Below are 19,573 nucleotides of genomic sequence, written 5' to 3'. Positions count from 1 at the left end.
AAAAAAAGGCCTTGGAGTTCCCTGGAGCCTCAGCTGGTTAAGGATCCAGAGTTGTCACTGCCCTGCTCAGGTTCAATAACTGCCTCCTCAACTTACACATGCTGAAAGCGAAGCAGAAAAAAAAAAGGCGCTTCTAAGTTTTTCAAATTAAAATCGCAGCCCTGCACTACCCATGTTCCTTTTCCCTGCTTTATTTTTTCTATACATGTCACCTTTTAAACGATTATAATTTACTCCTTAGTGTTTGCACCGCTCCTCCACTAAAATGTAAGCTCCACGTAGCGGGGAGGAGATTTTGTCCATCTTTTTCACCAACCTACCCTCAGTGCCTAGAGCAGTGTTGGCACCCAGTAGGTGCTCAATAAATACAGAATGAATGAACTTTTAGATCACAGCCGCTCTTTCTCCTGCAGGTCTTGAGTCACCTTGTTCCAAGGGGGAAGGAAATTAGCTTCAGCAGGCGCCCAGAGGTGACCTCAGGTGGCCCGACCCAGCAGTCGGAGCTCCGAGAGAAGGGCCATTGGAGCAGCTGTGGAGATGGGAGGCGCTCGGAGAGGCCCCGGGGGCTGGGGTGCTTCCAGGAAGAGAGGCCCGTGCAGTCAGCGCAGGCATAGGACTGTGGGTGGTGCTGTCGGAACAGAGAAGTCACGTGACTCGCGTTGCGCGCCCCCCCCCCACGCTTCCTCCTGGGCGGGGCTTGAGTGGGCAGGGCGCATGCAAATAAGCCAGGAGCGGCAGCCAATCCTGGAGCGCGCCGAGGGGCCCTGGGATCCTGGACGCTGGCTCGCGCGCAAGCTCTCGTCTCTGCCGCCCCCTGCTTTTGCCAGCGGCGAGACGGCCCTGAGAGCTGGATCTGTAGTGGCTTCCTCGACCTCCTTGTCTTCCGCGCCCGGCTGGTTGAGGCCGGACCCGCGCGGGGGGCAGGCGGCGGCTGCTTCAGCGGAGGCGGAGGTGCGGCGGGGGGCGGGAGCCGCTGCCCTCGGAGGCGCCCGGGCCGGCCCGCGCCTTTGCAGCGTGCTCCATGCATCCGGAGCCCGCCCCGCCTCCGAGCAGCAACAGCCCTGAGCTTCCCCTCAGCGGCGGCAGCACCACCAGCGGCAGCCGCCGGAGCCGCCGCCACAGCGGGGACGGGGAGCCCCCGGGGTCGCCGCCGCCGCCGCCCGCGGTCACCTACCCGGACTGGATCGGCCAGAGTTACTCCGAGGTGATGAGCCTCAACGAGCACTCGATGCAAGCGCTGTCTTGGCGCAAGCTCTACTTGAGCCGCGCCAAGCTCAAAGCCTCCAGCCGGACCTCAGCTCTGCTCTCCGGCTTCGCCATGGTGAGCTCGGGCAGCCTGCCCTGCCCTGCCCCCTTTCACGTCCTGGCCGCTGCCACTCGCAGCCCCGACGGGACCCGTAGTGGATCTAGCTGAGCGAGCTGGGGTTGAAAGGGAAGAGCTGGGAGAAAGCTGCTGTGGACGCGGGAGGGGGCCAGAGGTGCTGGACGTGAGGAAAGAGGGGCGATCATTGACACCCGATGTGGGAGATTGGGTGTCTTACTATGTGCAGGGTTGGAGGGCTCAGGTGGCTTCAGGTGGACCAGCTTGATGCAGCTTGGTCCTCGACGTAGATCTGTCTGTAAGAAGACAGTCCCACATATGTTCTGGGGGCAAGGAAAGTCATGAGCGGTCTGATCTCTTTGAGAGCAGGTGTCGGGAGGTTGGGAGAAGGACCCCCGAGTGTCTCCCTTGTGCCCCCACATTTGAGGCTAGCAGGAATTTGCCAGTTTCTTTGATTACCTAGTAGAGGGGATTTCCTTACAGCCTTGCTCCTGCTGCGTTTTCCGAGATCCTCAGCCCAGGGGGGTTGACAAAACACTCCCCACCCGCAGTTTCTTCTTCAGAAACTTGCCATGAGTCATTGGGTGTGGGGGAGGAGGATGGGACATGTTCCCGTTGAATGGGCTCTTTCTTGATTTAGGGGGTAGGCCTAGTGTCGTCTGCCAGGGCGGGCTGGATTGGAGTGAGAACTAGCCTCGGAGGTGGGATGGGTGAGGCTGAGGTTGGGCTGAGAAGTGACCCCCTGGATGCCCTCAGGCCAGGAATCTTGGTGTCTACCCAGGCAGGGAGCTAGAAAACAATTCATGGTTCTCACCTTCAGTGACATCAGCCCGCCTGAATGGGGTCTGCCCCCACCCCAAGATCTCTAGCCCACAGCACTCCTGCCTCACCCATGAGTGAGCTAAGCTTTTGGCCTTGAAGGAGGGAGTGGCTGCACCCTTGTGTTTTCTTGGGAAGGCGTTGTGTCTGGTACTCTCCTTGAGTCTCACAAATAAGTGGGTGATGCACAATGCACAGGAACAAGAAATTTTTGGAAGCCCTAAGCAGGCCCTCAGCACCCCAGGTCTCAGTGGAAAGGCCAGAAGATTGAGGGAGGGAATGAGCTCTGCCCCTTGCTGTCCCCTTGATCTCATACTGATTCCTCTGTGGGCCTTGATTTCTGAATTGTAAAATGAAGGCTGCTACTCAGAAGTTTCTCAGACTAGCAGTAACTGAGGGAGCCCTTGAGAGAGGCGGTGTGTGTAAGGGAGTGGCACTCTAGTTTTTAGTTTAGGTCCATATGACAGGATTCTGTTATCAGCCCCAAATCCTAGGAAGAGCTGACACTTACCAAGCACCCACTAGGTGCTAGGCACTGTGTAGGTTCCTTGACTCCCCCACTAAGTCCTCAACCCTTTGATGTGGTTTTGTCAGGGGACTTAGGTGCTGAATCAGGATTTGAACCCGAGTCTGCTGGCATCCAAGACTCTTTTGGGCACTTGTGCCGTTTGTGGTGTGTGGAGTTCCAATCAACATCCAGCCAGGGACATGTTAGGACCAGGCCTAGTAGGGAATGAGAAATAGATCAGAGAAGCTTCTTTTAAGCAAAGTAAGATGTTACAAGTAGGTGGAAGGGAGTGACACCATGGCTGTCAGCTTTTCACAGCAGTGCTCTGAGTTTCGGATGGGGGAGTGCCTATTTGCCTTTTTCTTGGGGTCATAAATTCATAGCTGCCCAGGCTCCTTCCCACCCCAGAGGAACTGAGGAGCTGACGGGGACACTTTCCTGTCTTCTCAAGTCCTCTCTCAGAAGCCGGGCCTTCTAATCAAATGTCACCTCCCTCTTCCTCTTGCTAAAAACAGTGTGGGGGAAGTCGGGCAGCCTGGCTAGCCAGCAGCATTTGGTGGGCCTTTACTGTCCCCAGACTGTCTCTGGGGGACCTGTATGTTACCTACTGAGGGTGGAAAGGCTTCCTGGCTCCACTGATGAAAGTTCTGCTAGCAGGAAGGCTGAACCCTGTGACAGCTTCCATTCTGGGCAAGCAATTACAAGAAAGTAACTGTGTTTGCCGTGAGTGTGGAAATCTGTTGGAGAGGTAGGGCTAGGGTGGGGAATAGGGCTCAGCAGTGCAGATCTGCCTGCGCCCCACCCCCACCACAGACATCCAGCCTTGTGAAGGAAGGGATGCCCTATGGCCCAGTGCCATGGAAACAGAGTGAACAGCTTTCCTGGACTCCTCTCCCTTGGCCTGTGAGTCAGCACCTCCAACTTCCTGCCCCCAGAGGGCTTCCTTCCTAAGGACCTGGAAACCCAGAGGAACTGATATGATGTGACCTTTGATCTCCAGGGGTGGGAGATTGGTGAGGATGCCAGGCTCACCTGCTCAGAAAGGTGAGATCAAGGGGGGGGGGTCTCCCAAGAGCCTGGAGGGGTTGGAGAGACTCCCCTTTCATGGGTGGAAGGGCCTGGCCAGGTGCCCTGTGCTGGGGAAATAGGCTGTGGGGCCTCAGACAAGCAGCCTTTTCTCTTTGGGGCCAGTTTTCTCATGTGTACAAAGGAGGCGCATACACTGCTCTCGCGTGGACTTGCGTGAGGATTCATTTACCAAGTCTGATTGGCCCATGAGGGATTGAGGAATTACCGGGGGCTGATGATGTACACCTTAGCTGGACCCTCTAGTCTGTAGATAAGATTCCCAGCTCTGACGGCATTTCTACAAACTACAGGCCTTGGGAGTTCCCGTTGTGGTGCGGTGGAAATGAATCCGACTACTATCCATGAGGATGTGGGTTCAATCCCTGGCCTTGCTCAGTGGGTTAAGGATCCGGCGTTGCCTCGAGCTGTGGAGTAGGTCACAGACGTGTCTCGGATCCCTCATTGCTGTGGCTGTGGTGTAGGCTGGCAGCTGTAGCTCCGATTCAGCCCCCTAGCCTGGGAACTTCCACTTCCATATGCCATGGGCATGGCCCTAAAAAGCAAAAATAAATAAATAAATACAAACCTCAGGCCTTGTCTAGGCTCAGCATCCAGACTACAAAACCAGGCACCCTGGAGATGGCAAGTGATGAGCACTCTGCAAATGCTACTTGAGCCAAGGGTACCCTGGGCTAGGACCAGGGCCTTCCTTGCCTCACTTTACCTCAGCAAGAAGCAGCCAGCCTCAGCCTGTCCCTGTCCCCCATGGGGCCATGGCCAGCACAGGCTATGATCTTAGTTTGCTAGGGAGGGCAGCCTGTAACGTTAGCCTAAGCAGAAGATAATTGGGAAGGTCAGCCTGCTGCCGTAAACAAAATGCTTTCCATGACCTGGGATCAATTATTTTTGGATTATCTGCCTCCTCAAGTTCTCCGCCAGCCAACACCCTTTTGTTCCCAGGTTCCAGTGCAAGTTCAGAAGCTGCTTGGGATTTCTCAGAAAATGAGTTGGAAGGAAGGGCTCAAATCATAAGACGTTGTTGGAGTTCCTGTTGCGGCACAGTGGTTAACGAATCCAACTAGGGACCATGAGGTTTCGGGTTGGATCCCTGGCCTCGCTCTGTGGGTTAAGGATCTGGCATTGCTGTGAGCTGTGGTGTAGGTGGCAGACGCGGCCCGGATCCCGAGTTGCTGTGGCTCTGGCGTAGGCCGGCGGCTACAGCTCAGATTAGACCCCTAGCCTGGGAACCTCCATATGCCGTGGGTGTGGCCCTAGAAAAGAAAACAAAAAAAAATCGTTAAGATGTTGTTGAGCCTCTGTGACGTACTCGTACTCGGAGTTCAGGGGCATGGAGATGAGTAAGAAATTAGACTCATTCCGGAGTTCCCGTCGTGGCGCAGTGGTTAACGAATCCAACTAGGAACCATGAGGTTGCGGGTTCGGTCCCTGCCCTTGCTCAGTGGGTTAACGATCCGGCATTGCCGTGAGCTGTGGTGTAGGTTGCAGACGCGGCTTGGATCGCACGTTGCTGTGGCTCTGGCGTAGGCCGGCAGCCACAGCTCCGATTGGACCCCTAGCCTGGGAACCTCCATATGCCACAGAAGCGGCCCAAAGAAATAGCAAAAAAAAAAAAGAAAAGAAAAAAAAAAGAAATTAGACTCATTCCTCTTGATGCTAATTACGAATGGTAATCATTGCTGTCATCGATTGGGCTCCTGCAGTAGGCTAGATGTGTGCTAAATGTTCTCCTTGTAGCATCTTCTGTGATCTTTACAGCATGGGGAGTGGGGGTAGGTGCTGGTCCCAAATGAATGGCTTGTCGGAGGTTGCCTGGCTGTGACCCTGGCATACCCATTGCTGGGGGAAAGGAAGCATCAGAGAGAGTGGAGGGAGGACGGAGCTGGGAGGCTCAAGTATTGTAGAGCAAAGTAAGAACAGGGATGCTGGAGCCAGGTAACATGGGTTCAAATCTTGGCTCTGCCACTTACAACTGTGATATCCTGGGGAAATCACTTAATGTCTTTGGGCCTCAGCTTCCTCATCTGTAAAATGAAGTAATGATAGTAATACTGACCTCGTAGGGTTGATGTGAAGATTCATAAAATTATAATATTTGCAAAGCACTTAGAATATACCTGGCCCAGGAGTTCCCACAGTGGTTCAGTGGTTAACGAATCTAACTAGCATCCATGAGGACACAGGTTCCATCCCTGGCCTTGCTCAGTGGGTTAAGGATCCAGCATTGCCATGAGGTGTGGTGTAGGTTGCAGATGTGGCTCGGATCCTGTGTGGCTGTGACTGTGGCTGCGGCTGGTAGCTACCTCTCTGATTTGATCCCTAGCCTGGGAACCTCCCTATGCCTCAAGTACGGCCCCCAAAAAGCAAAAAAAAAAAAAAAAAAAGAAAGAAAGAAAGAAAGAAAGAAAAAAAAGAATATACCTGGCCCAGATATGATAGCCTGCACCTGTAGCATATGGAGTTCCCAGGCCAGGACCCACACAGTTGCAGCCTGTGCCACAGCTGCTGCAAAGCAGGATTCTTAGCCCCCAGCTACACCCCAAGGGAACTTCCTCAGGACTGCTTTTATAAGGCTTAACTGATTCCAGCTAAGCCTTGAGGGTGGTAGAGTCGGTCTGGGGAGGAACCCTCTGATCAGAGGTAGTATCAGGAGCACAGTTACAAAGATGATAGATTATAGGATCTCAGAGAAAGGCAGAGGGTATCATGTAGCTGGGCTTGAGAATATGTTGGGAGTAGAGGAAGATAAATCGAGCCAGACTAGATGTAGGGCCTTGACTTGCTATTTGGGAAGTTTGAATGCTGGTACAGGCAATAGGGAGCCATGGAAGATTTTGGACCAGAGTAGTTCCATGATGACTTACTGAATAATGCTGATGTATTGCTGTTTAACTGAGGCATGAGCCTTTTCTTAACATTTTTCTTTAATCCTCAGAAAGGCTTTTAAAGGTATGTACTGTAGGTGGGAAAACTAAGGCCCACAGTGGCTCACAGAGTTTCCAGTCACCCAGCTAGTAGATTTCAGGCCCTAGTCTTTCTGACCTGGATAGAGCTTTTTCTCCTCATCCACCCTCTCACTGTGTACCTGTAGCTAGTTGAAAACTGGGCTTGCTTTTTTTTTTTAATACAACCGCACCTGCATCATATGAAGTTCCTGGGCTAGGAATCCAATTGCAGCTGTAGCTATAGGCCTACTCCACAGCCATAGCAACACTGAATCCAAGCCGTATCTGTAACCTACACCGCAGCTTGCAGTAAGGCCAGATCCTTAACCCACCAAGCAAGGCCAGGGATCAAACCCTCATCCTCACTTAGCCCACTGAGCTACAGGTGGAACTCCCAAAGACTGGGCTTTTGAAGTCTTCCAGATGTGCACATCTGTACTCTGGGTTGTGTGAAAATGGAGTCTTGCTGAGTGCTCCAAGAGGACACTCCCTTCCTAGCTGAGAAGCCTTTTGTAAAATTTCGCACATGCTTGTAGCCACATTTCTGGAATTTTCAGCTAGGATCTGTGCTGAGCTCTGCTGGTTTCTGGATCCAGGGCTGGTGAAGGAGAGCTCTAGCGCTTCCCAAGGTGGCACTGTGGTAATCAGTGTTGGAGAGGAGTTCTCTTAGAGAAACAAACCTGAGAACATGTAAACAAGAGCAAGTTTCTCTATGGTGGAGGAGTTCTCTTGTGGCACAGCAGATTAAGGATCTAGCATGGTCACTGCTGTGGCTCAGGTTCGCTCCCTGGCCTAGGAACTTCCACATGCCCCAGGTGCGGCCAAAAAAAAAAGTTTCTCTCCGGTAGAACTACTGGGGGGCCTTTAATATGCTCCCCAGGAGGAATGCCTCAAACTGGTAGAACCACAAACACTTTTCTTTGGGGGAGAATCTTCTGGGACTATGATTTGACAGCCCTCTTTGAGAACATTGGTCTAACTCAGCAATGGGCCAACTTATTCTGTATAGTAAATATTTTCAGCTTTGCAGTCCACCCAGTTTCTGTGATAACTATGGGCGCCTCCATTTTTCAGAAAGTTCACTTTATGCCACTTCACTTTCTTTTTTTTTTTAACACTACTTCTTCTACAGAAGACCTACATTAGTACTTGTTTTCACTCACCTGAAAGAATCCCAAAGAGGAGTTCCGTGGTGGCTCAATGGGGGTTAAGGATGTGGTGTTGTCCTGCTGTGATCTGGTCTGTCCTGCTGTGGCTCTGGTTACAGCTGTGGCACAGGTTCATTCCCTGGCCCAGGAACTTCCACATGCCATGGGCACGGCCAAAAAGAAAGCGAGAATTTGTACTTTTACCAAAAAAAGACAAAAGTTGTTTGCAGCGTTTGGTTTGCAGGGAGACTTTATAGAAGCAGCGCAAACCTGAGGGGTGAGAGCAGCACCACCAAGCTCCTTTCTCAGGAGCCACACTCAGCATCATAGTCACCATAGCTTTAAACTTGGAGCTGGCTATGAGCATCTGTACATTAGTCTCTGTTTGTTTATGCAAGATGGTAATTGCTCTGTCACTTCAGGCTATTTTGGCTTATGAAAGGTTTCAGAGTCACACCCTAGAGGGAAGCCTGTACTCACTTCTGACATTTTAGCTTAAAAGCAGACACAGACCATGGGTAAGTGAGTGGCATGGCTGTGCGCCACTAAAACTTTATTTGCAAGAACTACTCTGCAGTACAGTTTGGCAACCCCTGGTCTGAATGATGGTCTCCAGACTTCGGAGTCCACACCTCTCTCAGAATATTGTCAGCCCTAGGCTCAGTGTATGTATGTATACGTATACATACTATGTGTGTGCTAGTATAACATGAATATTAAAATATATGTAGGCTGGAGTTCCTGTTGTGGCTCATCAGGTTAAGAACCTGGCATAATGTCCTTGAGGATGTGGGTTCAATCCCTGGCCTCACTCAGTGGGTTAAGGGACAGGCATTGCAGCAAGCTGCAGTGTAGATGGCAAATGCAGCTCTAATTCAACCCCTAGCCTGGGAACTTCCATATGCTGCAGGTGTGGCCCAAAGAAAGAAAGAAAAAGAAAATGTATTTAGGGATTTCTCTAGCGGCTTAGTGGACTAAGGATCCTGCCTTCTCTGCTGTGGCTTTGGTTGGTACTGTGGCACATGTTCAACCCCTGGTCTGGGAACTTCTGCAGGCCATGGGCGTGGCCAAAAATAAATAAAAAATATATAAAAAATACAGTATTGGAGTTCCCATTGTGGAGCAGTGGTTAACGAATCCTACTAGGAACCATGAGGTTGCGGGTTCGATCCCTGGCCTTGTTCAGTGGGTTAAAGATCTGGCGTTGCCATGAGCTGTGGTGTAGGTCGCAGACGTGGCTCGGATCCCACGTTGCTGTGGCTGGCGTAGGCCAGCAGCCACAGCTCTGATTCGACCCCTACCCTGGAAACCTCCATATGCCACAGGAGCGGCCCAAGAAATGGCAAAAAGACAAAAAAGAAAAAGAAAAAAAAAATACAGTATTGAAAAGTTGAAAGGATGAGCTAAAAAAGGAATGTCATTAGGGTTCTTGTATGGTCTTATGGTTTCCAAGCAATCATATAGGATTGTCTTTGGATGCTTTAGAGACCCAGAACTGAAATACCCAAGGGTCGGGTCTTACCTTCATTTATTCCTTTCACAACTGTTTACTGAGGCCCCTCAAGGGATGAGGTCCAGGGCTGGAGGCTGGAGAAACTGGGAAGGGGAATGGAGGAAAGCAGATTTGTCACTACGTCTTTAGAACGTGTTTGGCAAGTGCCATCGTGGAGGAGCATTACGGGCAGATGCCTATCACTCTGAGAAGACACTTGCTTAAAGTCACGATCCTGGGACAGGGATTGTGCTGTCTTCCTGCTTTCTCTCCAGCAGAGCCACCAGATCCTCTAGGCACCTAGTAAGTTCTCAGTAAAAGTTTCTTTCTTGGTTTAAGAATCCACCTGGTATCTATGAGGATGTAGGTTTGATCCCTGGCCTCACTCAGTGGGTTAAGGATCCAGCATTGCTGTGAGCTGTGACATAGGTCACAGATGTGGCTCGGATCTAGTGTTTGCTGTGGCTGTGCAGCTCAGATTTGACCCCTAGCCTGGGAACTTCCGTATGCCACAGGGGCAGCCCTAAAATAGACCAAAAAAAAGTTTTCTGTGAATGAATGAATAGCCCCATCCTTACCTGGGAGGCCATGGGATGGGGTAACTGGGAAGGTGACAGCTGAAGCAGTCAGAATTAGCCAGATGAAGAGAAAGCCTCGGCCTGTTCTCTGTCCCGTCCCTTCAGTCTGTAGGCTCAACCTGTTAGTGGTTTATGACATAAAATGAGTGAGTAGCTACCAGCACTTTTTTTTTTTTAGTGGAATAAGAACGGAATGAAATAGAAAGCCGCGGCATGCATCGCATGTTGTAAGAGTAGGCCATATTAGTGTGCTTTGAGGATAATTATTGTTTGGAGAAACTTGTTTCTGTTATAAATGGGTATGTGTCTATTTATGGAAACCTTTGGAATACTGGACTGTAGTGGTCAAAAGAGTTTGTAAACTGCTGGATGAAGCCTCAACTCTCTTAATAGATGGTTTGCATCTAAGGTGGGGCCGGCAGGTTCAGACAGCCCTGGGTGACCCGGAGCCACTGCGGCTTGGCGGCCTTTTCCTTCCAGGCTGCTACCACCCACCCTCCTAAAAAGAGTGAGCTGGAGAAGCCCAGGCTTGGGAAAGGAGTTGTGTCTCCCAGCTGTTGAGCGCTGGGGTTGGGCCAAGGCTGCCTCAGAAGGGCCTGGCCCCCCAGGCGCCATGTGGCGGGGGTCTCCTTCGAGCCCAGCAGGGCTGAGGAGAGGTGGTTGGCATCTGGGCGTGGTGGGCAGACACCCGGCACAGCCAGCCAGGCCTACCCTTCTCAGGATCCCAGAAGCCTCTTCTTGGCTCCTGCTTGAGGTTTGGTGTCCGGGGGAGGGGCGGGGAGGTGGTCCATGGGCCAGTGAGGTGGAGCCGGCCATCCCTCACCCTTTAGGACCCGGGCGGCCAGGTTTAAGCAGGCCCTTGGCTGGCTGGGAGCTGTTTATTTTGGGTTAATGGGCCCAGCACTCTGGCTATATTTACCTTGTGAAGCTGCTTGCAATCTGATCTGATCTGATCTCTCTGAGACTCAGCTGGGGCCCTGGGAGTCGCCTGCCAGACTCCAAGGGCCCCCCCCCCCACTTTACCCTCCCTACCCTTGGGGAGATTTCCCAAGTGGGACACATTCTGAAAAAAGTAGTAGTTTTTATTCCTGTGAGCAGTTTTCCTCAGGATTCACGATTTGTGCCAGCCACTCCTTTACGCAGCCCCGTGACACTAAGCTTGGTCCCCAATGTGGGAACGGTACATACAGCCAGCCGGCATGGTCAAAGTTCCAGGAGCTGTGGAGTCCAGTCAGAGAGGGCCCCTTCTTCCTCTGAGGGCCCAGCCTCCCCCAACCCCAGCCCAAGACCTTGGAGGGAAGGCTGGCCAATTCTGATGTCCCCAGGCCAGGTGTGTCCCAACAGCTGCATGTTCTGGCTTTGGAGCCTGTGGGTGTGACAGATGGTGTCCCAAGGGTGGCCTCTGTCCTGTGGAGGTGGCCAGCTGCCTAGCTGTGCTTTGGGGCACACATGCTCCTTGTACCTGGGGTTTGGAGCTGGGGCAACCTCAGAAAGGGGAAAACCAAGAGTTCCCATCATGGCTCAGCAGAAATGAATCTGACTAGTATCCATGAGAATGCAGGTTCGATCCCTGGTCTTGCTCAGTGGGTTAAGGATCCGGCGTTGCCATAAGCTGTGGTATAGGTCGCAGACGCAGCCTGAATCCCAAATCTTGTGTTCTCGTAGCTGTGGCACAGGCCAGTGGCTACAGCTCCGATTCCACCCCTAGCCTGGGAACCTCCATATGTCAGTGCGGCCTTTAAAAAAAAAAAAAAAACAGACCCGAGGGAGGCTCTGAGCCTCTCACCCTCCCCGGGGGGGCAGGTCAGCTCTCCAGCCTGACCCGAGGGTGTCCAGGGGCTTACTTGTTTTCCACTTTGTAAGTCCTGCATTTTTCTTTCTAACTAAGATTTATTGAGTACCTTCTGTGGACTGGCCCTTTGTTAAACACTTACGTGTCAAGACCTCATTTAATCTCCTCAATGACTGTCTTAGGCCATCTGGGCTGCTACGACAGCATACCACAGACTGGGTGGCTTATAAACAACAGATATTTATTTCTCACAGTTCTGGAGGCTGAAAGTCCAAGATCAAGGTGCCAGCAGAGTCAGTGTCTGGTGAGGGGCTGGCTTCCTGGTTCACAGATGCAGGACTCTGCTGTGTCCTCACGTGGGAAGAGTGGTGAGGGGGTCTCTGGGAGGGCTCTTTTATAAAGGTCATTAATCCCATCACAAGGGCTCCACTCATGACCTCATCACCCCAAAGGCTCCACCTCCCAACACCATCACCTTGGGGGTTTGGGTTTCAAAATTGAATTGAGAGGGTTCACAAACATTCTGTAGTCTCTAGTAGCAGGTGTGAGGAAAGTGCTGTGACCCCCTTTGCACACAGGCTTTAAGAGCTATTTGGATGTGAGTACAGATCTCCTATCCAACAGCAGGATAACCCTTGAGACAGCTGACTTCACGTCTCTGAGCCTCAGTTTCCTCTTTTGTGAAAGCGTAACCATGGTGGTGTTACTTACCACTGACGCTGTCAGGCACACGGCATTCCAGCTCTTGTTCTAAGGGCTTGGTATTCAGTGACCCACTGAATCCTTGTAACCGCCATAAAGAGGCCCCTGTTTTATAGATGTGGAACCTGTGGCGGAGAGTGGTTGCCAGCTTTGGGTGTTCCCGTTGTGGTTCAGTGGGTTAAGAACCTGGCTAGTATCGCGAGTTCCTGTTGTGTCGCAGCGGAACCATGAGGTTGCGGGTTCGATCCCTGGTCTTGCTCAGTGGGTTGGGGATCCAGCGTTGCCGTGAGCTGTGGTGTAGGTCACAGACGTGGCTCGGATCCCACGTTGTTGTGGCTGTGGTGTAGGCCGGCAGCCCCGGCTCTAATTAGACCCCTAGCCTGGGAACCTCCATATGCCACAGGTGCAGACCCAGAAAAGACAAAAAAAAAAAAGAACCTGGCTAGTATTCATGAGGATTTGGGTTCAGTCCCTGGCCTCACTGAGTAGGTTAAGGATCCAGTGTTGCTGCAAGCTGTGGCATAGGTCAAAGATGTGACTTGGATCCAGTGTGGCTGTGGCTGTGGCCTACTAGGTCTCTGCTATAGCTCCATATTCGACCTCTAGCCTGGGAACTTCTATATGTCTTGGGTGCAGCACTAAACAAAAAGAGAGAACAGTTACCAGCGTCGAAAGTCGAGGAGCCAGTTCACTCTTAATGTCTCTATAGAGGAGGAGATACCAGGTTTAAGCCATCAGGTTGGTTACCTGTATGTGCCCCCCCCCAACATCGGCCCCCCCCCCAGCACTCAGCTCAGGGCCTGACATACCTAATGGGTCCCGACATTTCCCATGAGTGGATCAATAGCCAGTGGACCTGGGGCAGCCAAACAGTGGGCTCTCCTGGTTGTTCCTTCTCTAGTTTCAGGTTCCGGGGCATCAGACCAAAACAGGAAGAGGAAGTGCTGGGGGTGGGGAGGTGACAGGAGGTACGCCCTGCTGGGGATGGGGGAGGATGCCCCCCCATTTTCCAGTGTGGTCAGGCCTGAGGACAGAGACCAGGGAGCCAGGGGTACAGCCTTAACCTACCTGTGCCCTGGTGACCTGCCTTGGTGCCTGTGTCCCTTACCCACATGTGCTAAGAAATCTCAGGGTTGGCCTTAGGCCACCAGTGATCCTAAAAATGGTCAAAATCCTCGTGGCTGTGGCCCTGGCCCAGATTTATATGAGCTTGAAATATTTTGTAAACTTCTTGGCTGCAAAGTTCATGGAATCATCAGTTGTAGTTTGAAGATAAAAGTCTGTGAACCCTGTTGAAATTGTCTTAAAAGCCCGCTGACTATATATACCTGAGTGTTTTAAGGAGAGTATCCAGTATTTTCACAAAATTCTCAAAGATGTCGAACCCCAGATCAGCTCTGGATGCTGGCCTTCATCTTTCCCCTCCTTTTTCAGAGACAAAGGTCTCTGACCTTGACAAGGTCACCCGGGGAAGCAGGGATGATTCTGGAGTCAGAACCCAGGCCTGCTGGTTTGGCTTTGATGTTCTCAGTACACACATAGCCGTCTAGCAGGATAGAACCCAGTGGGCTTCATAGAGAGACAATGGGATCGAGGATGAGGTTAATAATAAAATTCAGTGTTGGGTTTTTGGGGGGTTTTTTTTTTGTTTGTTTTGTTTTTGTTCGTTTGTTTTGTTTTGGCCACCCCATGATATGTGTAATTCTGGGGCTTGGGAACAAATCTGAGCTGCAGTTGCAGTAACATGGGATCCTTTAACCCACTGGGCCGGGGGTCGAACTTGTGTCCTGGTGCTACAGAGACACTGCAGATCCTGATGTGCCACAGCGGGAACACCTAAAGGTTACTTTTATTGACTTTTTTTTCTGTGTCAGGCATTTAAGTATTTGACATGGGGTTACCTCAATCCTCACAACAACCCTTTACATTGGGTCCCATTATTCCCATCTTACAGGTAAGGGAACTGAGGGCCAGAAAGTAAAAGAAACTTGCCAGAGGCACACGGCCTAAGAGCAGAGCAGTCTGATCTCAAAGCAGGCAGCCTGGCTCCAGAGCCCGTACTCCTCACCATTGCCCGACACTGCCCTTCCAGGCCACAGGAAGGCTGCCGAGGGAAAAGAAATGAAAGCCAGCAAGGCCAGGAATTACAGGCAAGACAGCTGGGAAGGAAGGCGCCTACCCCCTCCCCAGGAATAAGGAGGGGTCAGACACATACAGAGCAAACCCTTTATGAAGGGTCATTGTCCTTAATGGTATTGCCATTGGCATTCACTGCCCCTGTCCCTCAGACTCTGGCAGCAAGCCCACTGCCCGCTTTTCCTGCCCAGATCTGATGAGCTGGCTTTTTCACATGAGGGTGATTTGCAAGGCTCAGGTGAGAAGCAGCGGGTAGCAGCCCCAAACATGCCCCTGATGACCCGATCCACAGGTCTCCAGGAACTGGGGGGCAGCTACTGCGTCAGCGCTGGGGCCCTGAGCCCAGCCCCAGGGCTTGCCAGCTGTACTGCAGCACCTGGCCAGGGCCCATCTCTTCTGGGAAGCCTTTCTTGGTTCCTTCCTGGTCAGAGCACTGTGTTCTCAGAAAGGGCCTGGGCATGACCTGGGAGGGCTTTCATCCCTTCACCCCCACCCCCTCCCCATCCCTGGAGCAGGGCATGAAGACGCCTCTGTGTGGGTGATGGGAGTGTGACAGCGACAAAGTGGTACCTTTTTTTTTATGTAAACTTTTTTTATCAGAGTAAAAATTATGTAAAATTGGAGTTCCCGTTGTGGCCTAACAGGTTAAGGACCTGGTATAGTGTCCAAGGGGATGTGGGTTTAATCCCTGGCTTTAGTGGGTTAAGGATCTGGCATTGCTACAAGCTGCAGTATAGGTTGCAGAAGCAGCTCAGATCCACTGTTGGTGTGACTGTGGTATAGGCTGGCAGCTGCATCTCTGATTCAGTCTCTGGCCCAGGAACTTCCATATGCCATAGGTGCAGCCATTTTAAAAAAAAAATTATGTAGAACTTACCATTTTAACCATTTGTGGTGATTACAATTTGGGAGATGTTTGCTGTGTATCAGGAGCTCTCATTTATTTGTTAAAATACTCCTATGAATAGGAGTTCCCTGGTGGCTCAGCAGGTTAAGGACCCATTGTCACTGCTTTGGCTTGGTTCACTGCTGTGGTGCAGATTTGATCCTTGGCCCCAGGAACTTCCACATGCCGCAGGGACAGCCCCCCCCCCAAAAAAAAAAAAATCCTGTGAGTTAATATGATCTTTATTTTACAAATAAAGTCGAGGTTCAATGACTTTCTCAAGGACACATAGCTCATAAGTAACAGAACTCGGATTCAAATCCAGGCAGTCTGGGCTCCAAGCCTGCTCTCTTTACTGGTGCTTTCTGCCACTTGGCAACACTAAACTGGTGGGTCTTATTATCCCCATTATACAGATAGGGAAGCAGAGGCCCAGAGAGATCACTTGACTCACCCAGGGTCCCAGAGCTTGGTGGGAGGGGAGTCTGTGAGCCAGGACTGTCTTGTCACTCAGCCTACCTCTCTCCTCCCCAAGGTGGCCATGGTGGAGGTGCAGCTGGATGCTGATCACGACTACCCTCCGGGGCTGCTGATTGCCTTCAGTGCCTGCACCACGGTGCTTGTGGCCGTGCATCTGTTTGCGCTGATGATCAGCACCTGCATCCTGCCCAACATCGAGGCGGTGAGCAATGTGCACAACCTCAACTCAGTCAAGGAGTCACCCCACGAGCGCATGCACCGCCACATCGAGCTGGCCTGGGCCTTCTCCACTGTCATCGGTACACTGCTCTTCCTGGCAGAGGTTGTGCTGCTCTGCTGGGTCAAGTTCTTGCCCCTCAAGAAGCAGCCGGGCCAGCCACGGCCCACCAGCAAGCCCCCACCCAGCAGCGAGGCCACCAACGTCAGCAGCAGCAGCCCTGGTGGCATCACCCCGGGCCAGGCTGCCGCCATCGCCTCCACCACCATCATGGTCCCCTTTGGCCTGATCTTTATCGTCTTCGCCGTCCACTTCTACCGCTCACTAGTCAGTCACAAGACGGACCGACAGTTCCAGGAGCTCAACGAGTTGGCTGAGTTCGCCCGCCTGCAGGACCAGCTGGACCACAGAGGGGACCACCCCCTGACCCCTGGCAGCCACTATGCCTAAGCCCTCCCGGGCTGGGCACTTCAGAGCTTTGGCCTTAACGCCCTTCCCCATGACCTTGTCCTGCCCTAGCCTCAAGGACAACCTGTGCAGGGGACTGGGCTTTCATCAGGGGGCAGAGAGCGAGGGGAAGAGGCTTTTTTTTTTTTTTTAAAGAGAAGTTACTGCACTTTGAAACTTTCCTCTAAGAGAATAAGCACTTCCTGTTCTTCCAGCTCCAGGTCCACCTCCTGTTCGGAGGCCACTGGTGGAAGCCAAAGCAGGGACAAATGCTCCTTTTGTCCCTCCTCCTCTCCCGTGCCAATGCCACCTGGGTGCCTCCTGTCCTTTCCGTCTTGACCCCACCCCCACCCCATTCAGCCATCAGGTGTGTGTGTGCGTGCGTGTGTGAACACAGAAATATACTCATAAGGGACACCTCCTCTTGTGTCTATGTTTGTTGAGTCTGAACTGCCTGGCATTATTTCTCCTGGTGCCTAGTCAGGTGAGCCTCTAAGCAAAAAATGTTTTTCAACATTTTGAGAAATTTCAAACCTACCCCAAAAGTTGCATGCACGGTGGCCAGCAGTTCTTGTTATTCACAATGGTTCTGTTCTATAAAGTCACTGTGAACACTGAATTAGTGAATGCTGAACCCTTGCTCCTCAGGGAAATACAGAACTAAGTTCCTGTGAACCTCTGGTCATGACATTTTTGTCAACCAGTCAATGTGTAGCCTTGTTTTAAGTGTGTTTCTGTTTAAAGACACCTTACTTAATATATGTTGTTGGAGTCACCTTGGTGGCTCAGTGGGTTAAGAACCCAACATAGTACCCACGAGGATGTGAGTTCGATCCCTGGCCTTGCTCACTGGGTTAAGGATTTGGTCTGGCCACAAGCTGCAGCCGGACTCACAAGTTGGGCTCGGATCTGGCGTTGCTGTGGCTGTGACATAGGCTGGCAGCTGCAGCACTGATTCTACCCCTAGCTTAGGAACTTCCGTATGAAGCAGGTGCAGCCCTAAAAAGAAAAAAAAAAAAAATATATATATATATATATATATGTTGTTGATTCATTAATGTTGAACTTATGGCTAACAGCATTATCACTCATGCATGACTGAAGCTTACATATTTTCTCCATAAGCCACGTCACAGCCTTCCTGCACTCTGAACAGTAGGCAGCACTTCAATGCTCCCCTTGGGGGTCATTTTAAAGAATGAAATATGGGAGTTCCTGTCATGGCACAGCAGAAACAAATCCAACTAGGAACCACGAGGTTACGGGTTCGATCCCTGGCCTTGCTCAGTGGGTTAAGGATCCGGTGTTTCCATGAGCTGTGGTGTAGGTCACAGATGCTGCTCCGATCCGCATTGCTGTGGCTCTGGTGTAGGCCAGCAGCTACCGCTCCAATTAGACCCCTAGCCTGGGAACCTCCGTATGCCATGGGTGCGGCCCTAAAAAGACAAAAGACCAAAAAAAAAAAGAAAAGAAAAGGAGTTCCCTGTAGCCTAGCTGTTAAAGATCTGGCATTGTCACTGCTGTGGTTCAGGTCACTGCTATGGCATGGGTTTGTCCCTGGCCTGGGAATTTGCACATGCTGTGGGTGTGGCCAAAAATAAATAGTGAAATCATCAAAAAAAGCACAAACATGAAAAATGTGGCAGTAACTAGACCATGAAAAGGCCACTTGTTTACAGCAAGAGCTGAGACACAAAGGCAAAGGGTCACCTTGTTCTACCTTAGCAAGTCGGCAAATTTGCAAATAATGAAAACATGAATAATGGAGATGAAGTGTTTTTCTCCTCTAGCCATATGCATTAGTTACAGATACCCTAAATACTACCTCCTAAAACCAAGGACATTCCCCCACAATCCCATGATCAAATTAAGGAAGTTTGATATTGATGCAGTACTCTCTTCTAACACAATTTTCATTTTCAATTTTGTTCTTGTTTCAATCATGTCCTTTCTTGCCGTGATTATTTTCATCAGGGATCAGGCACTGCATTGAATTGTCATGTCTCTTTATTCACCTTTAATTTGGAACAGTCTTTCTTTGTCCTTTGTAACATCAACATTTTTCAAGAGTACAAGCCAGTGGATTTGTGGAGTGCCACGTCCATCTAGTTTATCTGATATTTTCTCATTATAATTATCAGGTTTTCATTTTGGCAGGAGTTTTATCTCCATTTTGCAGATAACAAAAGTTGATCCCCAGAGAGGGTAAGTAATTACTGGGCAGAATTTGAGCCTAGAAGTCTGGCTCAGAGCCTAGGCACTCCCAAAAAATCTCAGGCTAATTCTGGCTTTGCTTAAGAAATTGGAAGGTCCAGCAAGGAGCATTACTGGGCCCACCTTATTGCAGAACAATAATGAACAGGAGCTGAGTTGTAGCCACTCTTCCCCAGGAGATATATTTGCCACAGTCCCTGCCCTTCCCTATTGTCTTGTTCCTGTCTAACTTCATTTATGTTACTTGCCTGGCCCCAGTGGGCCATGGACTTGGAGAACCCTGTACTCTCCCCAAACCTGATGTAGAAAGGGGTTTTTTCAAAACAAAGGGCTCTGGTTGAAGTAAAAGTTGATTGGGGGAAAGTGGGCTTAAGCTCTTGTCTTTCTGTGTAGACTCGGACATGGCCTACAGCAGTTTTCATGGGTTGAGTGGGGGAATGGGCCTTCTTTTATCCTATTGCAGCTTCTTTCCTCCATCCTGCATCACATGCACCAGGACCCACCTCTCCCCGTCCCCAGATGGCCCTCTAACTGTGACAGAGTAAGATGGGGCAGGTGCCCCTGTGTGAAAGTCACTGCTCCTCAGAAGAGCTGAGCATCTTGCATCCTTCCCTGAAAGACACCCACCTCTCTGCTTCTGCAGAGTACTGGGATCCAGCTGGAATAATCTCAGGGCTGTGACTCTGTAGTCTTTTATTTTCTTTCCTAAACTTGCCTTAACTCAAGTATCATCAGATTGGCTTATAAAATGTGGATATCCAAGCCCTTCTGCAGATTCCTATTCAAGTTGGTCTGGGTATGT

The 19,573-nt window shown here is 51.0% G+C and overlaps 1 protein-coding gene across 1 annotated transcript; it reads left to right on the top strand.

Moving 5' to 3' along the window:
* The first annotated feature begins 756 nt into the window (after positions 1-756).
* Positions 757-16,979, top strand: ORAI1 (ORAI calcium release-activated calcium modulator 1). Its single transcript, XM_047761673.1, has 2 exons — positions 757-1,321; positions 15,949-16,979. Exons 1-2 carry the CDS (start codon positions 1,022-1,024, stop codon positions 16,558-16,560), a joined length of 912 nt encoding a protein of 303 aa, XP_047617629.1. The 5' UTR covers positions 757-1,021; the 3' UTR covers positions 16,561-16,979.
* The last annotated feature ends 2,594 nt before the right edge of the window (positions 16,980-19,573 follow it).

This window comes from Phacochoerus africanus, chromosome 15 (genome assembly GCF_016906955.1).
Source record: "Phacochoerus africanus isolate WHEZ1 chromosome 15, ROS_Pafr_v1, whole genome shotgun sequence".
NCBI lineage: Eukaryota > Metazoa > Chordata > Mammalia > Artiodactyla > Suidae > Phacochoerus > Phacochoerus africanus.
The sequence above is the reverse complement of the archived record's forward strand: the minus strand, read 5'-3'. Positions and strand labels throughout refer to the sequence as shown.